The 20,612-nt window shown below is 24.1% G+C and overlaps 3 protein-coding genes and 1 long non-coding RNA gene across 13 annotated transcripts; 1 reads left to right on the forward strand and 3 right to left on the reverse strand.

Annotated features, from left to right (window-relative positions):
- Nucleotides 1-221: 221 nt before the first annotated feature.
- LOC114577995 (uncharacterized) lies at nt 222-1,904 on the reverse strand. Of its 3 annotated transcripts, none has more exons than XR_009831474.1 (3): nt 1,203-1,859; nt 728-812; nt 222-524 (listed from the first exon to the last, which is right to left on the reverse strand). It is a non-coding gene; the product is annotated as an uncharacterized LOC114577995 (long non-coding RNA). The 3 variants fall into 3 exon arrangements; XR_003698535.2 differs by having other exon boundaries at nt 1,495-1,853; XR_003698536.2 differs by having other exon boundaries at nt 728-1,904.
- Nucleotides 1,905-2,284: 380 nt separating this feature from the next.
- On the reverse strand, nt 2,285-8,404 carry LOC107993326 (beta carbonic anhydrase 1). 4 transcript variants are annotated; one of them, XM_062080590.1, is made up of 5 exons: nt 8,263-8,404; nt 6,668-6,752; nt 6,224-6,411; nt 5,968-6,159; nt 2,285-5,873 (listed from the first exon to the last, which is right to left on the reverse strand). In XM_062080590.1, the coding sequence occupies exons 2-5, from the start codon at nt 6,726-6,728 to the stop codon at nt 5,664-5,666; spliced, it is 651 nt and encodes a 216-aa protein (XP_061936574.1). In that variant the 5' UTR covers nt 6,729-6,752; nt 8,263-8,404; the 3' UTR covers nt 2,285-5,663. The 4 variants fall into 4 exon arrangements, with proteins under 4 accessions (XP_061936574.1, XP_016905192.1, XP_028520381.1 ...); XM_017049703.3 differs by lacking the exon at nt 8,263-8,404 and adding an exon at nt 7,305-7,562; XM_028664580.2 differs by lacking the exons at nt 2,285-5,873; nt 8,263-8,404 and adding an exon at nt 7,305-7,562 and having other exon boundaries at nt 6,032-6,170.
- LOC107993325 (ras-related GTP-binding protein A) lies at nt 7,629-11,929 on the reverse strand. 5 transcript variants are annotated; one of them, XM_062080589.1, is made up of 8 exons: nt 11,746-11,883; nt 9,864-9,953; nt 9,676-9,755; nt 9,469-9,568; nt 8,996-9,380; nt 8,709-8,924; nt 8,518-8,633; nt 7,629-8,450 (listed from the first exon to the last, which is right to left on the reverse strand). In XM_062080589.1, the coding sequence occupies exons 3-8, from the start codon at nt 9,685-9,687 to the stop codon at nt 8,359-8,361; spliced, it is 921 nt and encodes a 306-aa protein (XP_061936573.1). In that variant the 5' UTR covers nt 9,688-9,755; nt 9,864-9,953; nt 11,746-11,883; the 3' UTR covers nt 7,629-8,358. The 5 variants fall into 5 exon arrangements, with proteins under 5 accessions (XP_061936573.1, XP_061936570.1, XP_061936572.1 ...); XM_062080586.1 differs by having other exon boundaries at nt 9,676-9,786; XM_062080588.1 differs by lacking the exon at nt 9,864-9,953 and having other exon boundaries at nt 11,746-11,929.
- Nucleotides 11,930-11,934: 5 nt separating this feature from the next.
- LOC108001482 (serine/threonine-protein kinase Pak) lies at nt 11,935-20,592 on the forward strand. The gene is made up of 9 exons (XM_017062496.3): nt 11,935-13,258; nt 14,031-14,226; nt 15,431-15,599; nt 15,704-15,830; nt 15,927-16,044; nt 16,128-16,411; nt 16,502-16,997; nt 17,078-17,296; nt 17,410-20,592. The coding sequence occupies exons 1-9, from the start codon at nt 13,203-13,205 to the stop codon at nt 17,491-17,493; spliced, it is 1,749 nt and encodes a 582-aa protein (XP_016917985.1). The 5' UTR covers nt 11,935-13,202; the 3' UTR covers nt 17,494-20,592.
- The last annotated feature ends 20 nt before the right edge of the window (nt 20,593-20,612 follow it).

The following is a 20,612-nucleotide window of genomic DNA, read 5'->3' on the forward strand; positions in this document are numbered from 1 at the left end:
ACGCTACGAATCAAAAAAAAGAAGCGACAATTTGAGAACGATCGATCGTGACTAATCGGCCAAGTCGGTGTCCAATTCCTCGGTAGCGTAGGTAAGTAGGTATCCTCGAGGTTCTCAACAAAAGTTTTTCTATGTGGTTGAAATTTTTGCTCGGATTTTACATAATACTATTTTCATGCAGCTTACATTGCGCCATGGGCCTGTATAAAATATTATCTCTCTTTATCCGTATTTATCTATATTTATAAATAAAAAATATACAGATGTACAGATGTTAAAGCTCATCACGACTTGTTATATTCTTTAACTCATTTTTTTAATCGGGTGTTTCGTTCATTGAAAAATTTTTTAATTTAAGAAAAATATTACACGTATACACGTATATCATTTGTTATATGTGATTTCAATGAAACCATTCTTTAGATTATAAGCGTTTCTCAATAGCATCAAGAATTTCTGCTCAATAAAATATTGCGTACAAATAATTTTTAGAAAGTTTTCTATCTTGTTCAACATTAAAAAACCTACAATAGAACAGAAGGAATATCAAAATTGATATAAAAACTATAAAGCTATAAAATAAAAATAATCGTAAATATAGTGCACGCTCATTTTGGAACGAAATAATTATTCTACAGTACAGGTAGTTGTTCGCGAAACGTATAGAAAGATGTTTCATAACAATTGGAGTGTTCACCGGCAATATCATTGCACGGTATGTACTTACATTCGTGAGTTCGTTGCACCGGTTGCCATTGCAACATTTTATAATTACATTGTAGCTATGCCACCGTTACCACTTTGCAAATATACTGCGTAAAAATAAACAATATCATTGGAATACATTCGACACACTGCTTACCGCTTAAAATTAATCAATTGCTGATTTATATAAATACGATCATTTTTTTCGTCATGAACTGAAGCGAAACAGTGAGCGAGTCCTTCGATGCCTTTTGCAAGGATTTATCAAGGATATGTTATAAATTTAAAAAAAGAATATTATAATAAAAATTTGAATGATAAAAAAATAGAATAAACAAGAACATTCGTTTATTTTATTATTTCATTCTTCGTTAAAAAACTAAGGATGTTTACGTAGATATTGCTTGAACAAAAAATTTTTTTTAAATATCAATTAAAATATTAATCACAATCATAATATTACATTATATGTTTTATTTAAAGAAAAACCTACTTACTATTCATAAAAGAAACACCCGAATCCTCGTATTATCTGCCAATAACTCACATTAACGAGACTTACTATTATCCCTAACGGATAAGAAGGATCTTGACATTATAGCTAGATGTCAAGTCTGTACATAATTCATAAAATAAGAAAGGACGAAGCGAGAAGGCAAGAGAAAGAGAATTTTTTCGGACAACTTGCATTATAATTATACAGTTAAACGTTAGGTTAACGGTCCTGCTTAGAATTTCGGATATTTTAAGACAAAAAATACATTGGATACATAGATATAGGATTTATACCTTGACATTCGATCCACTCATTGAGAAAATTATGTCAAACTCGCATGTTATTCATCACTTCCTTGACTTAAATAGAATGACGCGCGGTTAGTAGGATACGAAGGAGGTTAGAAATAAAAATAACAGCGATTATCGTACATAAAACGTTTTATCCTATCTCTTTCTTATTTCTTTTAATTTTATAATAGACACGGGCAATTCACTAAATGACATTTTTTGTCGACATGGGAAGTGTATTTATGGTCATGCATGTCGTTTATTTAGGACTCACTTTTACTCGGATACGAAACACGAGGCTTGAAAACGAGAACACTAATGACCACATAAAGATTCCGCTGAGAAAAAAGCCCTCTACCGGTTGCATGTTATTGAAACTTATTTAAAATAATAATTTTAAAATAAACATTAAATACTTAATGATGTTTATTTCTTTGTTCAATTATATATTTGAAATTATATATATTATAATAATTAATAATTAATTAAAATAAATTCTAATAATATGTTAATATTTAATAAAAATATAAATATATGCACAGAAAAACAAAAAAAAATAAATATCGGTAGAAGCAAAATAGAGGAAAAATATTCATTATTAATGTTCTGTTTTTTATAAAGACTTGAAAGTTTAACAATGTATGATCAAAAATAGATTAAAACGTTATGCGATATGATACGTGCCATGTTAATTATAGTAAACATATCACGGTAAACATATTATAACCTAACTAATCGTGACTCATCAGTTGAAGAAAAAAAAATGTGAAACATGATACGATCGCGATACATATTTGAAAATTATTAATTATTTAGCATTTTATTTTCATTTTGACATTCTATTTCAACTAAAATGAAGTAATAATATCGAAATAGTTCATTGAGCCTCATTTCAGCGAATCGAAAAATTGGATAAATTAGCTATTGAAGCATGGGAGATAGTAACGATGTCACGATTTCGCACGATCTCCTTTTTTTCTTTCTTTCGTTTTAGAATGGTCATAGAAAAAGAGTGCGTGGCCAGTGGTGTGTGCCGAAGCATAACACGCTGTACTCCGCGGTGGCATTACTACTTCGTTACGCTCGTGTATTTTTCCGAAACTTTATTCTTGTGCGAGCGTTGGCAAGGAAGATCCGTCAAGCGTAGAAAAATTAACGACGTCGTATCCGCGTAATTAATTAACGTATCGAATAAATTCGTATGAGGGACGTTATCCAATCTAACCTATAAAAATATTATGACGAATGCACCCTAAATAAATTGACAGAATATTTAATACGGACATTTGTTTTAAAATAATTTGAAATTCTATTGAATTCTTAGACAATATATTTCAAAAGATTGAGAAAAAATTTAATATAAATTATATATGTTGAAAAAAGAAGCTATATAAACTCACTATTTAAAGACATTTATATATCTATAAAAAAGAAAAATGTGGATATAAGAATATCTTAAATCATTTAGATTCTTTTTACACAAAACATATTAAATAGAATTTTTATTTTTTTCTATACATATTCTTTAACTTTCACCACTGTATCATGGAAATTGATAAAGTTATTAGAAATTTTATTTTGATTGGTATCGATTGACTACTTCGACCTGATTAATCTTTTTCGATTCGATTAATCGAATGATCGAAATTTTATATATAAAAATGCGTAGTAATGCAATGAAAAATAATTTTTTTAATATAAATATAAAATTTTTATATTTGAAATAATTAATAAATTTATCAATTAAATATATAAAGTTTATAATAAAAGAATTACTTCGAATTCTATTATTTGCAAAACAAATATCGATATCGAAATAAACAGAGTTGAAAGGCTATCAATTGTTTCTTTGAGTTCATTCGAGGTACACTATACTATGTAACTTTAGATGTTTGTTTTAATTCACTTTTTGGCCGCAAAATTATCAAGCATAATATAATAGCAGTAAACATTGTCAGACTAGCCAGGTAAACGGACCAGAAGGCTACCGTGCACCTGAATTTCGTAACCGAATCTAATTTAAAGACATTCTTCACGGAAGTTTGATGGTGTGCATGCTTTAAAACGCTTGTAATTCCATTTTTAGAAACTTGGTAAAATATTTTTTCGAAAATAAGTATTTCAATAATGATGTTGAAACGAAAAAAAAGAAATAAACTTGAAAAATCAAATTATTTTATCATAAAATTTTTTTTAATATTTTTTTTTTTTTAACTCTAAGAAATAGTTACACACATAATTAAAAATTGATTTTTTTGGATTCATAACTTATTAAAACCAATCCAATCTCTAGTAAATGACAATATAATATAATTATATCGTATCCAATACATATAATTTTTAATGCACAATCTAGTCAAATATCTTGAACGTATGAAATTCTCTACTTTGTAAAAATGTTTCGCTCTGAATCTCGCTTACGTGAAAAATAAAAGATGACATGATTTTACTTTTTAACATAGAACATGTATTATATTTACAGCACGCTTTGCCTTCATGATAGATACCCCAGAATAATCTAGGTCAGTATGTCAGCGATTCATGGGGTGCGAGATCTTGGAAAGAAAAAAGAACGCATGTATCGTCTCCGAAGAGATCTCCCACCTTCCGATTTACCATACCCATACATTCATCATAGTCCGTAAACTGACCTAACGGAGCCAACTCTACGATTCGTCTAGACAGAATAATGAATCCTCTTCACTTTTATCTACTATTTTTATACATTATAAAACACATTGAAAAATGCGAACTATTTTTTGTATTTGGCCATAAGTTTCTAGAATGTATGCATACCTCGTGCCGATATGCAGGTATATAGTTATTCGTAAACTAAAGATATTTTTATTCCGATAATTTATAGAATTTTTATCCACATAGAATTAAGAAAAAATTTTTGAATTTACAAAATTCTTTGATACTCGCATTGAAAATATTTGTATATTGTTTCTAATTTAAAATAATAGATAATTCATTTTTATATAAAAATTTTAAAAACAATAATATATTTTAGAATTTTTTATGATTTAATATTAGATAAATAAAATAATATTCTAATTTTATTTTTAATCTTACTTAATATTAATAAATAATATTAATAAATATTAATAAATAATATTAATAATATAATAAAAAAATCACATTATTTAAAAAATATATATATATATTATATTTATGATGCCAATATTTATTAAATACACATTGCATCAATAAATTTATACGAATCTCTGATATCATATTTATTATTATCCTAATTCTATACTTTAGTTCGTTGTTTTGCTTTCTCTTTCGGGAGTGGCATGCTCTAGTTCGCCTGGCCACGAAACCGTCCATCCATCAGTACGTCCTCTGGCTATTCCATGACTTCGATTTTATACAATTCAAATGTAAAGTATATTAAATCAAATCGGCAAGAAGCGAAGTGAATCGTTATATGAATCAAACAAGAACAATAAATATATTTTATTTATTTTTATCACAATGAACATGTACAATTATATATATATATATATAAACAATTATATATATATATATATAAACAGAATATATTATTATGTAAATCGTTACAAATATATTACAGATAAACTTTGTATATATGTATAACAATACATAAAATATATATCAAAAATAATATTTCATTTCAGATTTCAACAATTGTAATTATATATACATATTTTATCAAGAAATAAATATTTTTATATTTTTAAATAAATATTTTATATTTTTCAATTTAATTATTACCTATTTCATTATATTATATAAAAATTTTTTTCATCTATGTGCATAATAATATGCATCTAAAATTATATTATATAAATTTATATCATATATTGTTATTATCAATTTATTTTGTATAAATTTTAAATAAAATTTTTAAATTTTAAAAAGATAATTATAATATAAAAAATTATTAGTTAAAAAAAAGAAGATAATAAATAAAGATAATAAAAATCAATTTATAATTTCCATATCTAGATACATAATAAAAAATTTCAACAAATATTTAACTATTAACTATTATATATTTAAAACTATTGGATTATAAGAGATTCAACAATTCAGTCTTAATCAAAAAATGATTTTCTATAAAAAAAAAAATAAATTATAAATATAAAAATATTGATATATTAAACAATATTGATATAAATTGATATAATTTTGATATAAAAAATTTAAGAATAATATTTTTTAATTTCTGTAAGTAAGCATTTTTCATTTGATTCATTTATTTCTACGAATTTCTTATTTGCCCTACTAAAATAATAAATATCACCAGTATAAATATCAAACCATAATGCATGAATATGCAAATCATGTCTTTCCAATCGTTTTTTTAAAAATCCATAAGAAGCTATATTTTGTAATTGTTGTAAGGTATTTATCTGAAATTAAAATAAATTTCACTTTGTTGTAATTAAATATGTAAAATAAAATAAATATGTATGTATAACAGATTAAAATTATATTTATACCAACTTGAGATAATTTATCTTCTACGCCGAATTTATCTTCAGGATCAATATAAGCCACAAATTTTCGTAAAGATGTCTCACCCTGAAAAAGTATCGGGTCACGGAAATCAGCGATTTCAAGCTGTTGAAATCTTGCTAAACTATTACTAGCATGTGCAAAAAGCCATGCTTTTAATGGCGATATCCTTCTATTTACCTGAAAAATATCTTATAAATTCGCAAAATAGATTTAAAAATAATAAAATTAATTAAATACGTACTTTCGATGCTAATTCTTCCTCGCGTAAAGAATATAACATATTCATAGCTTTACAATCGCTATGGCCACAAACTATAATGTGTTTTATTTCGTTCATTAAACAAACAAGTTCTAAGGCTGCCGGTTCACACATTGCTAACTCGTCCTCAAAATGCTGAGAATGAGGAATAATATTACCAGCATTTCTTACTGAAAAACATAAAATTCATGACAAAACTTATCTATAGAAAAAAAAAATACATTTTCGATTTCGTCATTCTTAAATCGAATATTTATTTTTCCAATCATTAATATGATATTTATTTAATTAGTAAAATTAAAAAAATACCCATTTAAGTACAAATATAAAAAACATCGCAATAACATGTCATTAAATTGCATCGTGAAATTACCAAAAAAACAAGTTTCATATTCGAGAATATAATGTCATCGTGAAATCTCGTACCAACAAACATGTCTCCAACATTTGTTTCCGTAAATCTAGTAGGAATCATCCGGGAATCCATGCAGGTAAAGAATGCTGCTTTTGGCTATGATAAGAGTAACGACTTATATAAATCAATTACAATATTAAGTATTAGTACTGTACTTTAGAGATTAGTAAAATGTAATTTACGTTAATTGCAACATATATTATTTACTCTTTCAATATAAATGATGAATATATTTTTTAGATAAATTAAATAAATATTTATTAATATATATAATTAATATTACGTTATATAATTAATTTTCATGCATGATAATATTTTTCAGAATAAACGCAATGTTTTTTTTTGTAAATGATTCTTTAGTTCAAGGACGTATGTAAATATAAGATAATCATATTCAAAATAAATGTGATAAGAAAATCATATTCAAAAGAAACTTGTCCTTTTGAATGATAAAAACGAATGATAAAAAAAATTATTTTATTTAAATTTTATTATATTTTCAGGATATATTTTTCATTATAAATGTCAAAATATTCTTATAAACATAATTTAAAAATAAATATATCATGAGATAAAAAGTATATCACAAAAAAATAAACACATTTATAAATGATTAATATTAAATTAGATAAAATAATTTTTACATACTTCAGGACAGTCTTTAACTTTTTGAAATTGTTTCACCATTTCTTCTCTATGGCACTTTCTATATTTCATTATTCCTTTAATTATTTTATCCATATTCAAACTCTATAAAATCTGAATTGTTTTATTAGTCTAAAAGAATGACACTCACAAATTCGCCATTAATACACAAATGGCGGGAATTTTAAATATATCTTCAGACTAGTTGAGTATTCATAAATATTACGTAACATTCTTTTTTTTTTATTTCAATAGAATATTAGAATTAAGTTTAATAATCATTTTGTTTATAACAAAAAATATAATTTAATGATACATATAAAAACATAAGACTTTATTATTCCCTTTCTTTTATTATTTTTCCATAAATACAGCTATAAAAAAATTCAAGCAAGTTTAATATCATTTTATATCAAAAAATACTGATCAAAATTTTATACAAAATATAACATAATTTAACACTATCATTTAAATTGAAAGACAATTATTTATTAATTGTTATAATGACATGGTTAGTTATAATAAGTATATACACTATTGTATTAAAACATATAATATAATTTAAAAAAATATATGTTTTTATAACAGGCCAGATTTGCTATACAGAAATTTAAGAACGCTATACGTAATATTATAAAATCAGGAAAATGCTTAATCTAGAAAACCATGTTTTATCTAAGAGCCAAGAGATTATTTATTGTAAGTGAATAACAATATATTTCACTTAATATAGTAATGGCATATATTTATTTATATTTATTTATTAATATACATATGTGCCAAAATTTTTAAATATTTCTTTATTAATTTTTATATAAAATAAAATATGAATAATTTAAAATATTTTTTATCAAAGAATATCATTCTTTAAGAATAACATTTATTATAATGGTTGAAATTATTTATTCATTAACAAAATTATTTTAATTAACAAAAAGAAAAAAATTCTTATTTTTTTCACCTTTATTTTGATGATTCTCTTTTAAAATGACTCTTAGATTCAATAATGATTAACAGCTTGGACCCGGGTGACAACGCGCCTGGGTCGAGCTGATTTCTATCTACTTAATGCTGAACTTTGACTAGCACGTTCTAGTTTCTCGAAATGTTTTCGGGCATTACGAATATTGATTAATGTTGCTGCTGATGCTGAAATAATACGAGAATAAGTATTTCATTATTCATTATAAAAAAAATTAAAATTATAAGTACTTACGAATAGCAGGATCCGACATAATAACCATTACATATGTATTCGACGTAAATACATCGATAAAAGCCGCAAAATTTGTATTTCTAACTTCCATGCTCTGAAACTGTGCTGCCAGTTTACTAAAAGATATGATTTATAAATATATATTCAGACCAATTTTTATATTGATTTTTATTTTTATTTCTGCAATTTACCTGCAACTCAATTTGAACTGTTTTATTATATTAGATACTTTTTCAAATCGATGTACGTCTCTATGATGTTGTCTTTGACAATAACTAATCACTAAAAATGTTGCTCTTTCAAATAAAAGTACTTCATCAGCATCAATAATATTTGTAAATTGTTTCAAACTTTGTTCAAGTTCTTTCACATTTGGAATTAACATATATACGATTGAAGACCATGCTCTAAAAATATAATAATTTATATAAAATTATATAAAAATATTATAAATTGAAGTCATTATATGAAGATATACCTATATAATGTTTCATCCCATATACTAGTTCTGAAACAAGTACATTCAAGAGGCAAACTAAGTCTTTTCAAATCTTCTTCTCTTTCTCTAAATATCAAATCTCTTTGATCCTCTTGTACTAAATCCATTTTATGTACTAAACAGAATATTTTTGCTTCTGGACTATTTTGTAATATTGCTTCTAAGCAACTCTGATAATAATGCATGTCTTTATCTAATTCTCTGGATTCTACATCAAAAACATAGATCAGAACTTCTACATTTCTAAATATATTATCACGTTGTGATGCAAAATAATTTTCCATAAATGCTTCTTGACCACCACAATCCCAAAGATTTAATACCAAATTACCAAGAAATCGAACATGACTATGTTCTACATCAACTATTAAATATAATAAATTAATAAATATATGTGTATATAATATAAAATATAATATTTGACAAAATAACAATATTCAAATATTACATACTTGTTGCTCCCAAACGACGAGTATCACGAGCAATATAATTAGCAAAAATTATACTACGCATACTGGTTTTTCCTGAACCACTTTTACCCATCAACAAAACCTAAAAAATAAATATTGATTATATATAAAACATAAAACCAATATATAAATAAAGAAATTATTAAATAACTTTAATCTTATACAAAAATAAAAATAAAATTTATGTACCTTTTTCTTCATTTTGAATTAATAATGTTAAACTTAGTTAAAGTTTTAATTAATTAAAACTGATTCTGATAACTTTCCTTCTGTAAAAAGTGATTGATTAATTATTTTGACCTGTAACATATAATTAAATAATATAATACAATTCTACAATTAAATAATTTTTATTATATTTGTGATAATGCACATACGTTAAATATGTCGTCAAATGTCAAATTTCATATCGAGGTTATTTTACATTATTTGATGAATCATAAATATAGTAGATATAACTTTATGAACTGTAATAAAAACATTAGTCTTCTTGTTGACTTATAAATAGCATTAAATATAATTCATAGATATTTCATAACATAAAATAATGATTATAAAAAACGAAAATAACGATTTCCTTAATAGTAAACAGTCTTATTATATGAAAAATGGTTACTTTTTATTTTTCTGCTGTGATTACCAACTTCTAATAGCTAACTTCACACATATTATCATTATTCAAGTATCGTTTAAAGATATAGATTTAAGATTAAATCAAGTTGATTATTAAAAATTATATTTGATAATATATACAATAAAAATATATTTATTATTGTATATTAATGTATATTATCGTCATCAATATTTTTATTATGTATTACTTTATGTATTATTCAATATTCATATATTTAAATATTACTTGAGTATTATTTAAATATTAAACAATTTAATTATCTTATTTCTTATTTTTCATTAGTTATTTTTTATTTCTAAATTTCTAAATTATACTTTTTTGTAAAAATAAATATCTTTAAACATTTTATTTTTTATAAAATATTTATATTTTTTAAAAATATTACATTTTTTTAATTTAAAATAAAAATATTACATGATTATTATTGTAAACTAATTTAAATATTTTTAAATTATATAATAATATATTTTATATGAAATATTAATATGAAAATAAAATATGAAATTTAATATAAAATATTAATATTTGGTCTATAATTTATTAAAATTTAAATATATGTAATACTTAATATAAAAAATATAAGATAAACAAATAATTCTGTTTTGAATTTGATTTTTTATATAAAATACAAATACAATTAATATATTATTAAAATTTTATTATTTTTCTAATATAATATTTTCAATGAAAAAGTCATTTAGAGAAGAGTTTTCAATATAACTATTTACATAAACTTATCAAATATAATCTTAACTATGCAAAAAACTTATAATCGTGTCAAAAATATGGATCAATTATGAATATGAAGATTTTTATTAATAAATATAACATTAAGATATCATAGTATTATAATATAATATTTAAAATAAAAAAATAAACAAAAAAATAAAAAAAAATATTTAAAAAATAATAAAAATTATGATTATTTTTTAACTTTGATATAATTATTGATACATAATATTTCATACAGATATTACGTATAAATATTTATGATAAAATAATTTTCTTAATAAATTTTCCATTTGATATATAAAAAAAATAATATAAATACATACATATATATTTATAATTTAAAAAAAAATATATATTAATATGTATATAAATATATATATATGTATATATATATGTGTATATATGTATATATATTGTAGATATTATAAATTAGATTAAATTAATTAAATAAATATTTAAAGGATTTGTTTCCCAAAATTAATAATTACTCTAACTGAAATTTTTATAATAAATATATTATTATTTATATATTTATTATTATTATTATTATATATTTATATTTATAAAATATTAGTTGTTATAAATTTATAATAAATTTTATAATTATTAATAATATTTGTGATATTGGAATATTAGTTTTTTCAAACATTCTTTATTATACATATGATTATAAATAATACTAAATCATACATTTTTAATAAATAAATTTTTAACAATAAAAATTTTTAGAAATATATTATTAAAATATTAAATTTATTTTCTAATTGAGAATTAAAATAAAGAAATTATATATGAGAAAAATATAATATTTTTAAATACATTATAAAAATAATCTATAAAAGCATATGTTATCTATTGTAGGAATATGAATAAAAATATCAATAGATACCTACATGAAAATATATAGTAAATAGTTAAAATTATTAAACTATGATTTATGTACACAGAATTTTAAGATTTTAAAATATTTTGAATATTCATATTTCTAATTTATCTTCGAAAACTTGTAATATTTCACATAAAGCTTTAATTTTTATGAATAAAACTATAATGAAGTTTATAACAATATTTGTTTTTACATTGGCTAACCTGTAATTGTTCGTTTGCAGTCTTACCACCATTTCAGTCTATTTTATTCTAAATTTCTTTTTAAATCATATGTATATACATATACATAATCATTCATATTAAGTTATAATAGGTATAGATACAGGAAATAAATATATGTGTATGTACTAATAATCAAATCTTGTAAATGTATGAAGAGAAAGATACAGTTAAAAAAAAGAGAAAAAAGCAAATGAAAAAGTGAAAAAGAGAAAAAGAAAGAGAAAGGATAAGAGAGAGATACAGAAAGAGAGGGAGTGAACGGTGTTCCACTGGAGGCGCTGTGCAGTGCCAAAGGACCGCGGCGGCGGTGGTGATTCAGACTTCTTATCAATTTTGAAAAGTCGTGGAGAAGAATAGGGAGACATTCGTCGACATTGGGCGTCGATTATATGTACGAAATGAGGTACCATTGATAAGACTTAGAGCGCCGCGCGGTTCCGCCTCCGCCGTGCCCAAACGCGGCACATTACGGACGTGTGGATAAAGCGGCGCCATATATACACGATATACAATCGTATTTTTTCTTTCGCGAATGCGAGAGGATAGAAAAAAGGAGGAGTGAAATATCGTGAGAACGAAAGAGCGAACGCGATACTAAAGAAAATCGAGATAAGGAATAAGAAAGTGAAGAGAGAAAGAGAGGGAGTGAGAATTAGAGATCAGTGGATGCGGCGCGGTGTCTGCACCCGTGCGTGAATCACGCTTTCTTGAGGTGCCTGTGTATCCCTCGTCTTCGAGCACACCCCATACTTACGACATTGACCTGTTCAAGAACGCCGTTATTCTTCGCAATCGAACAAGGCTTTTTACAAATAATTTTTCTAAAACATCTTTCGTGGTGTCATCCACGAAGAGAGGCATTTTTGCTCCGTTTTGTTTTATGTTCTTTACCGGTTATCAAGAATCTATCTGTTTGTGCTCGTGATATAGAACCGGTATTTTAAAAACATCACTTCAATATTATTTATTAAATTCAAAGAAACAACTTTTTTTTTCCAAAACAAAAGTGAATGGATCTTAGAATTTCATGTTTTCAACAGACTTGGTGTTTTTGTCAACATAAAGAATTTTTTGTGCACTGTGATTTAAACTCTTAGTCTTTTAGAATTTATATAATATAACAACAATTACAATCTTTATAAGATTTGAGCTAATATTGTTAAACAAATCTTCAAGTAAAACAATAGAAATATATTGTTGTAAAATAGATTGACAACAAAGAAACAAAAGTAGATACAATATGTCAGATGAAGAAGATAAACCCCCTGCACCTCCTGTGCGACTTACATCAAATAGGTATTATCTTAAATTTATTCTTTATGTTGCATTATCATGTATTATAATTCATTAATATTAAAAAATTTTAAAAGCAAATTTATTATTTAATATTAGAAATTTAAGCATATACTTAAAAATAAATATTTAAAATTTGATTTTGTAGTACTTCAGTCTTGCATAATAAATATAATATATAATATACTTTTGTATTATATTATATATGATTAAAAATTCATGAGTTTTTACATTTTATATTCTTATTACTTTCTTTGCAATAAGTAGAAGTCTGCATCTCCTAAAAATAGAGTAACAGACACTAATCTACTGGTTGCTAAAAATAAAATCGTACAGTTCAGACATGATGACATTCTGATGTGGGAGATCATCCTTTAAAGACTTCATATGTTATTTTGCTAACTATATTTTATAAACATAATATATATGCATATGTACATTATTTTTATATTAATTTTATAAATAATTTACATATATATGAATGATTATAATACTTTATATATATATATATATATATATATATATATATTTATATGTATATTAAAGATATAATAAGTTAAATATAATAAGTTAAATAAATTAGTTATATTTTTTATATGATTTTAATTTAATAATAGATAATAAAATTATTTAAATGTAATTAGTATAAAAATTAATTTATAATTTTTATTCATATATTATTCATAAAATATAGAGATAAATATATAAAAGTAAAATTTTGTTTTTTCTTATTTAATCAGTGTTAGTGTTTAGATAAATATTAAATTGATTTCAGAGGTGAATCAACACCTAACTTACCAGTGGATATGCGTCCACTACCTAAAGAACCTGATTCTGATGAACGTAAGAAAAAAACATTAAAAAGCAAAATGAAGGTAAAGGAAAATAAAGATAAACCCAATATCAGTTACCCAACTAACTTTGAACATACAGTTCATGTTGGATTTGATGCTGTTACTGGTGAATTTACGGTAAGTCAATTTATTATTTACAATTTGTTAATATTGTTCAAAATGCACTCGCTTTCTGCTTTGCTATTATATAATGGTACGGAGTATCCAATAAAGTTTATGTATTAATAAATATATTTATATTTCATTACACTACTAGTTGTATAAATTTTTATAAATCCTATAATAATTTTCAATCAGAAAATATTTCTTATTAAATTTTTATATTTATTATTTTTGATAATATAACATTATTAAATTAATATTTATTTCTATACAATATTTAATATTTGTTTTGTAATTCATTGGTTTATTTATTTATTGGGACATTGTATTTTATGAATAAAATCTAAAGAATAAAATTTAAAGATTAAAGATGGAATAAATTATAGCAGTTTAAATTAAATAAAATATTCATTTCATGATAAAATTATTTGTATATTTCAATAAATTAATTTTGCATAAATAATAATGAATATATTTTTGGAAATTAATCTTAATTCATAAAATTTCATAATATTCATAAGATAACATTATAAAAACAACTAGTAATGTATTATTAAATATTAATTAATATAACAAAAATTTTCTTTTTGTAAAATCATATCTCAGATGGATTTTTCGTACCTAAAAAAAATTGAATTTTCATCACTTGTTCACATGTGTATGGACATTGTGGAAAAGTAATTTGGTAATTTGTCTGATGCTTCTTATACCTATTATTTTTTCACATGAAAAACTAACTAAACACGTATTTCTTTCAAGCTGCCATTGAAAGTAAGTAATTTCAAATGACCACAAGAGTAGTTTGTCTGTATTTTTTTTTTTATTATTATATATACACTTAATTTAATTGTTTGTTTTTGTTGCAATCAACAAAATTAAGTTTTTACTTCTTATTTAAAATTTAGAATTTAAAGATTAGAAGCATAGCTGCTTTAATAGATTAATAGATGCTTTAGTCAACGTTGCATTTGATATTATTGCTTTCTTGCAATAATGAAATTTAATATTAATTTGATTGCTTAAGATCTTACTATTTCTTCTACTCTTTCTTCTTAATAAATAAATTCTCAAATATTTTATTTGCATGATAAAAACTCTTAGTTTTAAGAATTTTGAGAATTACATCTTTGTAAATATTATATTCCTATATCAGTTATTTTTTAAAAATTTATGTATAAGATTATTAATGATTACTTTGAAACATAATTTTTGATCTTAGGGGATGCCAGAAGCATGGGCAAGATTGCTTATGTCTAGTAATATTAGTAAACAAGAACAGAAGAAAAATCCACAGGCTGTATTAGATGTATTGAATTGGTATGATAGTAGCAGTAAAGAAACAAAAGGTTCCAAATACATGACAACTACAAAAATGGTTGGAGTGGTTGGTAAGTTAATAATATTGTATAAAAATTAATTTATATTATTAATATCATTATTATAATAAATTTTATAGTATATTAGTAAATTAAAAATGTAATTTTATGCTCAGCTCCTATTGAGAGAGCGAGTAGTCCTAGAAGCATGGGTATAGGTGTTGGAACAGGAGTAGGAAACATTCGTGGTCAAGCAATGTCACAAGCTTCTGGAAGTTCTCATTCTCAACATTCACTCAGCAGGTAAATTTATAAGTATAAATTTTCTATATTCTTTTTTATTTATTTCTACATACTTCTATATATATTTAAATATTCATTGAAAAATAACATTTATAGAGTAAGTAGCAGTAGTCCAAGTAGTACACCAACAGATGCTTGTGCAACTAGTTCTGAACAGGAAGATGAACCACCACCACCACCAATTTCTGCTAGACCGGAACGTACGAAATCAATTGTAAGTTATTTTTGTAAACTGTTAAAAATAAAAAATTATTTAAATATAAATATTAAATTAGAGAATAAAATTTTTTATAACAGTACACAAAGCCAATAGAAGAAGAGCCGCCACCACCATTAACTACTACATTAGGATCACCTCAACGAAATGGTACACCTCAACAGCCACACCAATCACAATTGGATAGAAATAAAAATCAAGCTACTCCTACATCGACAACAACTGATCAAACAAGACCAGCACAAAGTGATAAAGCTAGAAAGAAAAAAATGTCAGATGATGAAATATTAGAAAAATTAAGAACAATTGTAAGTGTAGGTGATCCAAATAGAAAATATACAAAAATGGAAAAAATAGGACAAGGGTAAGTTACATATAAAATATAACTTTTATTTTTTTAACAAATTTTTTCTTGATTTTCATTATTATATATTTATAACGTTATTTTTTTTAGTGCTTCGGGAACAGTATATACAGCAATTGAAACATCAACAGGTATGGAAGTTGCAATAAAACAAATGAACCTTTCACAACAACCAAAGAAGGAATTAATAATAAATGAAATATTAGTTATGCGGGAGAATAAACATCCAAATGTTGTAAATTATTTGGATAGTTATCTCGTAGGAGAAGAATTATGGGTCGTTATGGAATATTTACCTGGTGGTAGTTTAACAGATGTTGTAACTGAAACTTGTATGGATGAGGGTCAAATAGCAGCAGTGTGTAGAGAAGTCCTACAAGCTTTGGAGTTCCTTCATTGTAATCAAGTTATACATAGGGATATTAAATCTGATAATATCTTACTTGGACTAGATGGTGGAGTGAAGTTAACAGATTTTGGATTTTGTGCACAAATTTCACCAGAGCAAAGTAAACGAACTACAATGGTTGGTACACCATATTGGATGGCACCAGAAGTAGTTACAAGAAAGCAATATGGTCCAAAGGTAAAAAAAATGTGTGTGTGTATGCGCGCGCGTGTGTAAAAATAAGATATATTTATTATATTATCATACATTATTTAAAGGTGGATATTTGGTCATTGGGTATAATGGCTATTGAAATGATAGAAGGAGAACCACCATATTTGAATGAAAATCCATTAAGAGCATTATATTTAATTGCAACAAATGGAAAACCAGAAATTAAAGAAAAAGATAAATTATCAGGAATTTTCCAAGATTTTTTGGATCAATGTTTAGAAGTTGAAGTGGAAAAACGATCAGCCGCTTCAGAATTACTCAAGGTAATTTTAATAATATGTTAAAAAAATGAAATATATTTAATATACATCAAATTTAAATAATAATCATATGAAATAAATTTTAATAAAAATTGTAATTTTACAACAAATTGCAGCATCCTTTCTTGAAATTAGCAAGGCCTCTTGCTTCCTTAACACCTTTGATAATGGCAGCAAAGGAAGCTGCTAAAGGTAATTAAAAGAGTGGTATATGTGATCATATAACATGATCACAAAGATATAATTTTACAAATAATGAAAAATAATGAATCACCCTCCCAAAATGGAACGGCACAATAATTCAATAATATATAATAAATAATGAATAAACATATATAAATATATAAATATATATACATATATATATATATATGTATATGTATATATATATATATATATATATATATATACATATATACATACATATATATATATAGATCATAGATAGATAGAACTTATCCGATACCTTGAAAAGTATCGAGAAATGATTTCAAAGTTTTTAAATTGCTCGATTCTCGCATGTTATGCGGGAGAGGAAATAAAGTTAAATCAGAAGAACTGTGAACGATCTGACGGCAGAAATCTTGTATTCCTCGATGGGTATTTATTAGTTACTAAGAGTTAAACATTTTATTTAAATAGTCTTCAAAATAAATTGTATGTGTGGGTTGTTGCCTGAAAAACTCTTGTACTAATATTGAAGGTCATCGAGGATTTTCAAGCGACTGTCAGTTATTTTCTAAAGATATAAAAGTATTACTGACTCTAAAATTGAAGATCAGAGTTAGCTACAAACATACATTATTTATAGCAAAAACCTTATTAGATAATACCATAAAAAAATGTGAACAAGTACATAGGACCTATTCTAATACATTATTATGGTTTAACAAGAAATTGTAGAAAAAAGAAATTGGTCTTCGTGTCAGATTTATATTTTTTGAATGAAGTTATGGAGAGCAGAGCAATATGTTTTCAGTCTTTGGTCTGTCAGTATGACGTAGATGTATAAGCGATAGCCTAACTTGTTTTAAACGTTCTCAAGAATCACGTTCTTGTCATTGGATGTTAGCAAATTTCATTATGTTATATTAAATTGAATTTTAATAGATTTTTTTTAATATTTGGACACTGCAATTTTTGTATTATGTTAATGTGTATATAGTATAGAAAATTAATTTCATATATATAATGAAATTTATAATAAATTTAATACATGCAATTTTTATTTAAAATTATTCATTTATAATTGTAAAATAAAATATAAGTACTTTTTCTCATTTGCATCGCTGACGGGACACGTTGAGATATTGACCTTGTTACTAAAATATGTTAGATATAAGAACATCTTTCTATGGACAAATGTCCAATTACGTGTGTTCTTCAATACAGGTCAAATATAAGTTGTCTTTAACGTGTCTTACAAAAAGTGAACGGATGATCGATGAAATTTTAAAACAAGGTTCAGATATAGGAACATTTTGTGACACTATAAAGTGCCTGTCTTGTCATGTTTAGAGACGTGAAAAACTCGCGCTAGATTCCTTATAATCTTGAACCATCAACCAGAATAATTTAATATTTTGTTTAATACAGACACAAACATACAGATCAATAAAAAATATATAAATTTACGTTGACAATTATATAAGACAAGGTTTCTAAATGGTTGTACTACATTAAACATAATGATTAATGTCTTTCCTAATTGTATTATATCTTAAACATATACTACTGAAAATGAAACCTTGAATACTTTTAGTTTAAGAAACACATTTTCAAATTTGTTATTTTTATTCATTGCATTTTCATTACATATAGGAATTTATCGTAAACTAAAGCTAAAAAACGCCACGTAAAAATATAATAGATATTGAAGAAATTAAGAATATATTACATAATATGAAACAAAAAAAGAAAAAAACATACATTATTTGGTAATGAACTATCGTATATGTAATATTATATTTATTATTTACTGGGTTTATTATTTTCATAATATTAAAAAGCCCGATTAATTTTTTTATATCAATAATGTCTAATTATACTTGACAGACGAAGCAGCTCAGTTCGTATCGCGCTTACGCCTAAATTTGGAGTTATATGCTGAAAGAATTTTATCTAAAGAATCAGGGATAATAATATATAATCACATGAAATTTGTTTCAGTATTCTATAAGAATGGACTCTTGCACTATTTTGTTTCAGTATCAACTCCAAATTATTTAGGATTTGTAAGCAATGATAGGAGGTATAGAGAACAAAAAAAAAATAATTGTGCACGTCTAGTATTAATAAACAGTTTCTGTAAAAAAAAAAAAAAAAAAGAAAAAGGAAAAAAAAAAAAGAAAAAATATGCGATTCAGGGTCAAAATTGACGTTAACTCGATCAGAAATACTGAACGAGGTCCTGCATTTTCACAAATATCTTTAAAAAAAAAAAAAAAAAAAAGTAACGTCCATTTTATGTCATTATATTACTACGGCAGTTATTAAGCGTATTTCAGCTACAAATGGCTATCTATAAGATTTATTTTTATTCGCAAATCAAGACAAATTAGATGCAAAATTTACTTATTTATGTTTATAAAAAAATTATGTAAACAAATAATTAGAAATGTGGATATTTTAAATATTTGTGATATTTTAATGAACTTTTTTTTAGTGATCAAAAGTACAAAATTGTATTAATATACCTTGTTGTAATAAAAGCAAGTATTACTTATAAAATTCAAGCTATCTTTATTATTTTAATGTATTAAAAACAATATAATATTTTATTATACATAAAAATAATAATAAATGTTTTGCATCTACATCTTGATTAGTGTTCTAAGTGCATTTATGTATTCTTATAAGAAATGTATTATTGTCAGTTTAAAACTATGAAATAGGTTCCTATATACCAATCAAATATGTATATGTTTTCAATATTTTTTTTATGATGTTTTTGAAAATGCTTTGAGATCTCAATTATAAAACAAATCAGGCCTAGCAATGAAGCCGTTAATTTATTCATATGTCACTAAAGATTTTGGCTTCAAAGTTTTAATAAGAATTCTGTACCTCTATTTATATGAAATTGGCATCTATTATCTAATGAATATATTTGGTAAAAATCTGGTTTCTCAGGAAAACTACTAATACTTAACAGTGTCGAATTTAAAAATGAAAGAAAGCAGCAAATGGATAATGAATTATTGTAAAAATTATGCCTAGAATTTGCGTATATATTATACTGTAATACCTTTTAGTTTGTTTTGAAACGTTAAAATATAAGGAAACATTTTATAACAAAATATTTTTCTTTTTTAAATGA

This window comes from Apis cerana, linkage group LG10 (genome assembly GCF_029169275.1).
Source record: "Apis cerana isolate GH-2021 linkage group LG10, AcerK_1.0, whole genome shotgun sequence".
Classification (NCBI taxonomy): domain Eukaryota; kingdom Metazoa; phylum Arthropoda; class Insecta; order Hymenoptera; family Apidae; genus Apis; species Apis cerana.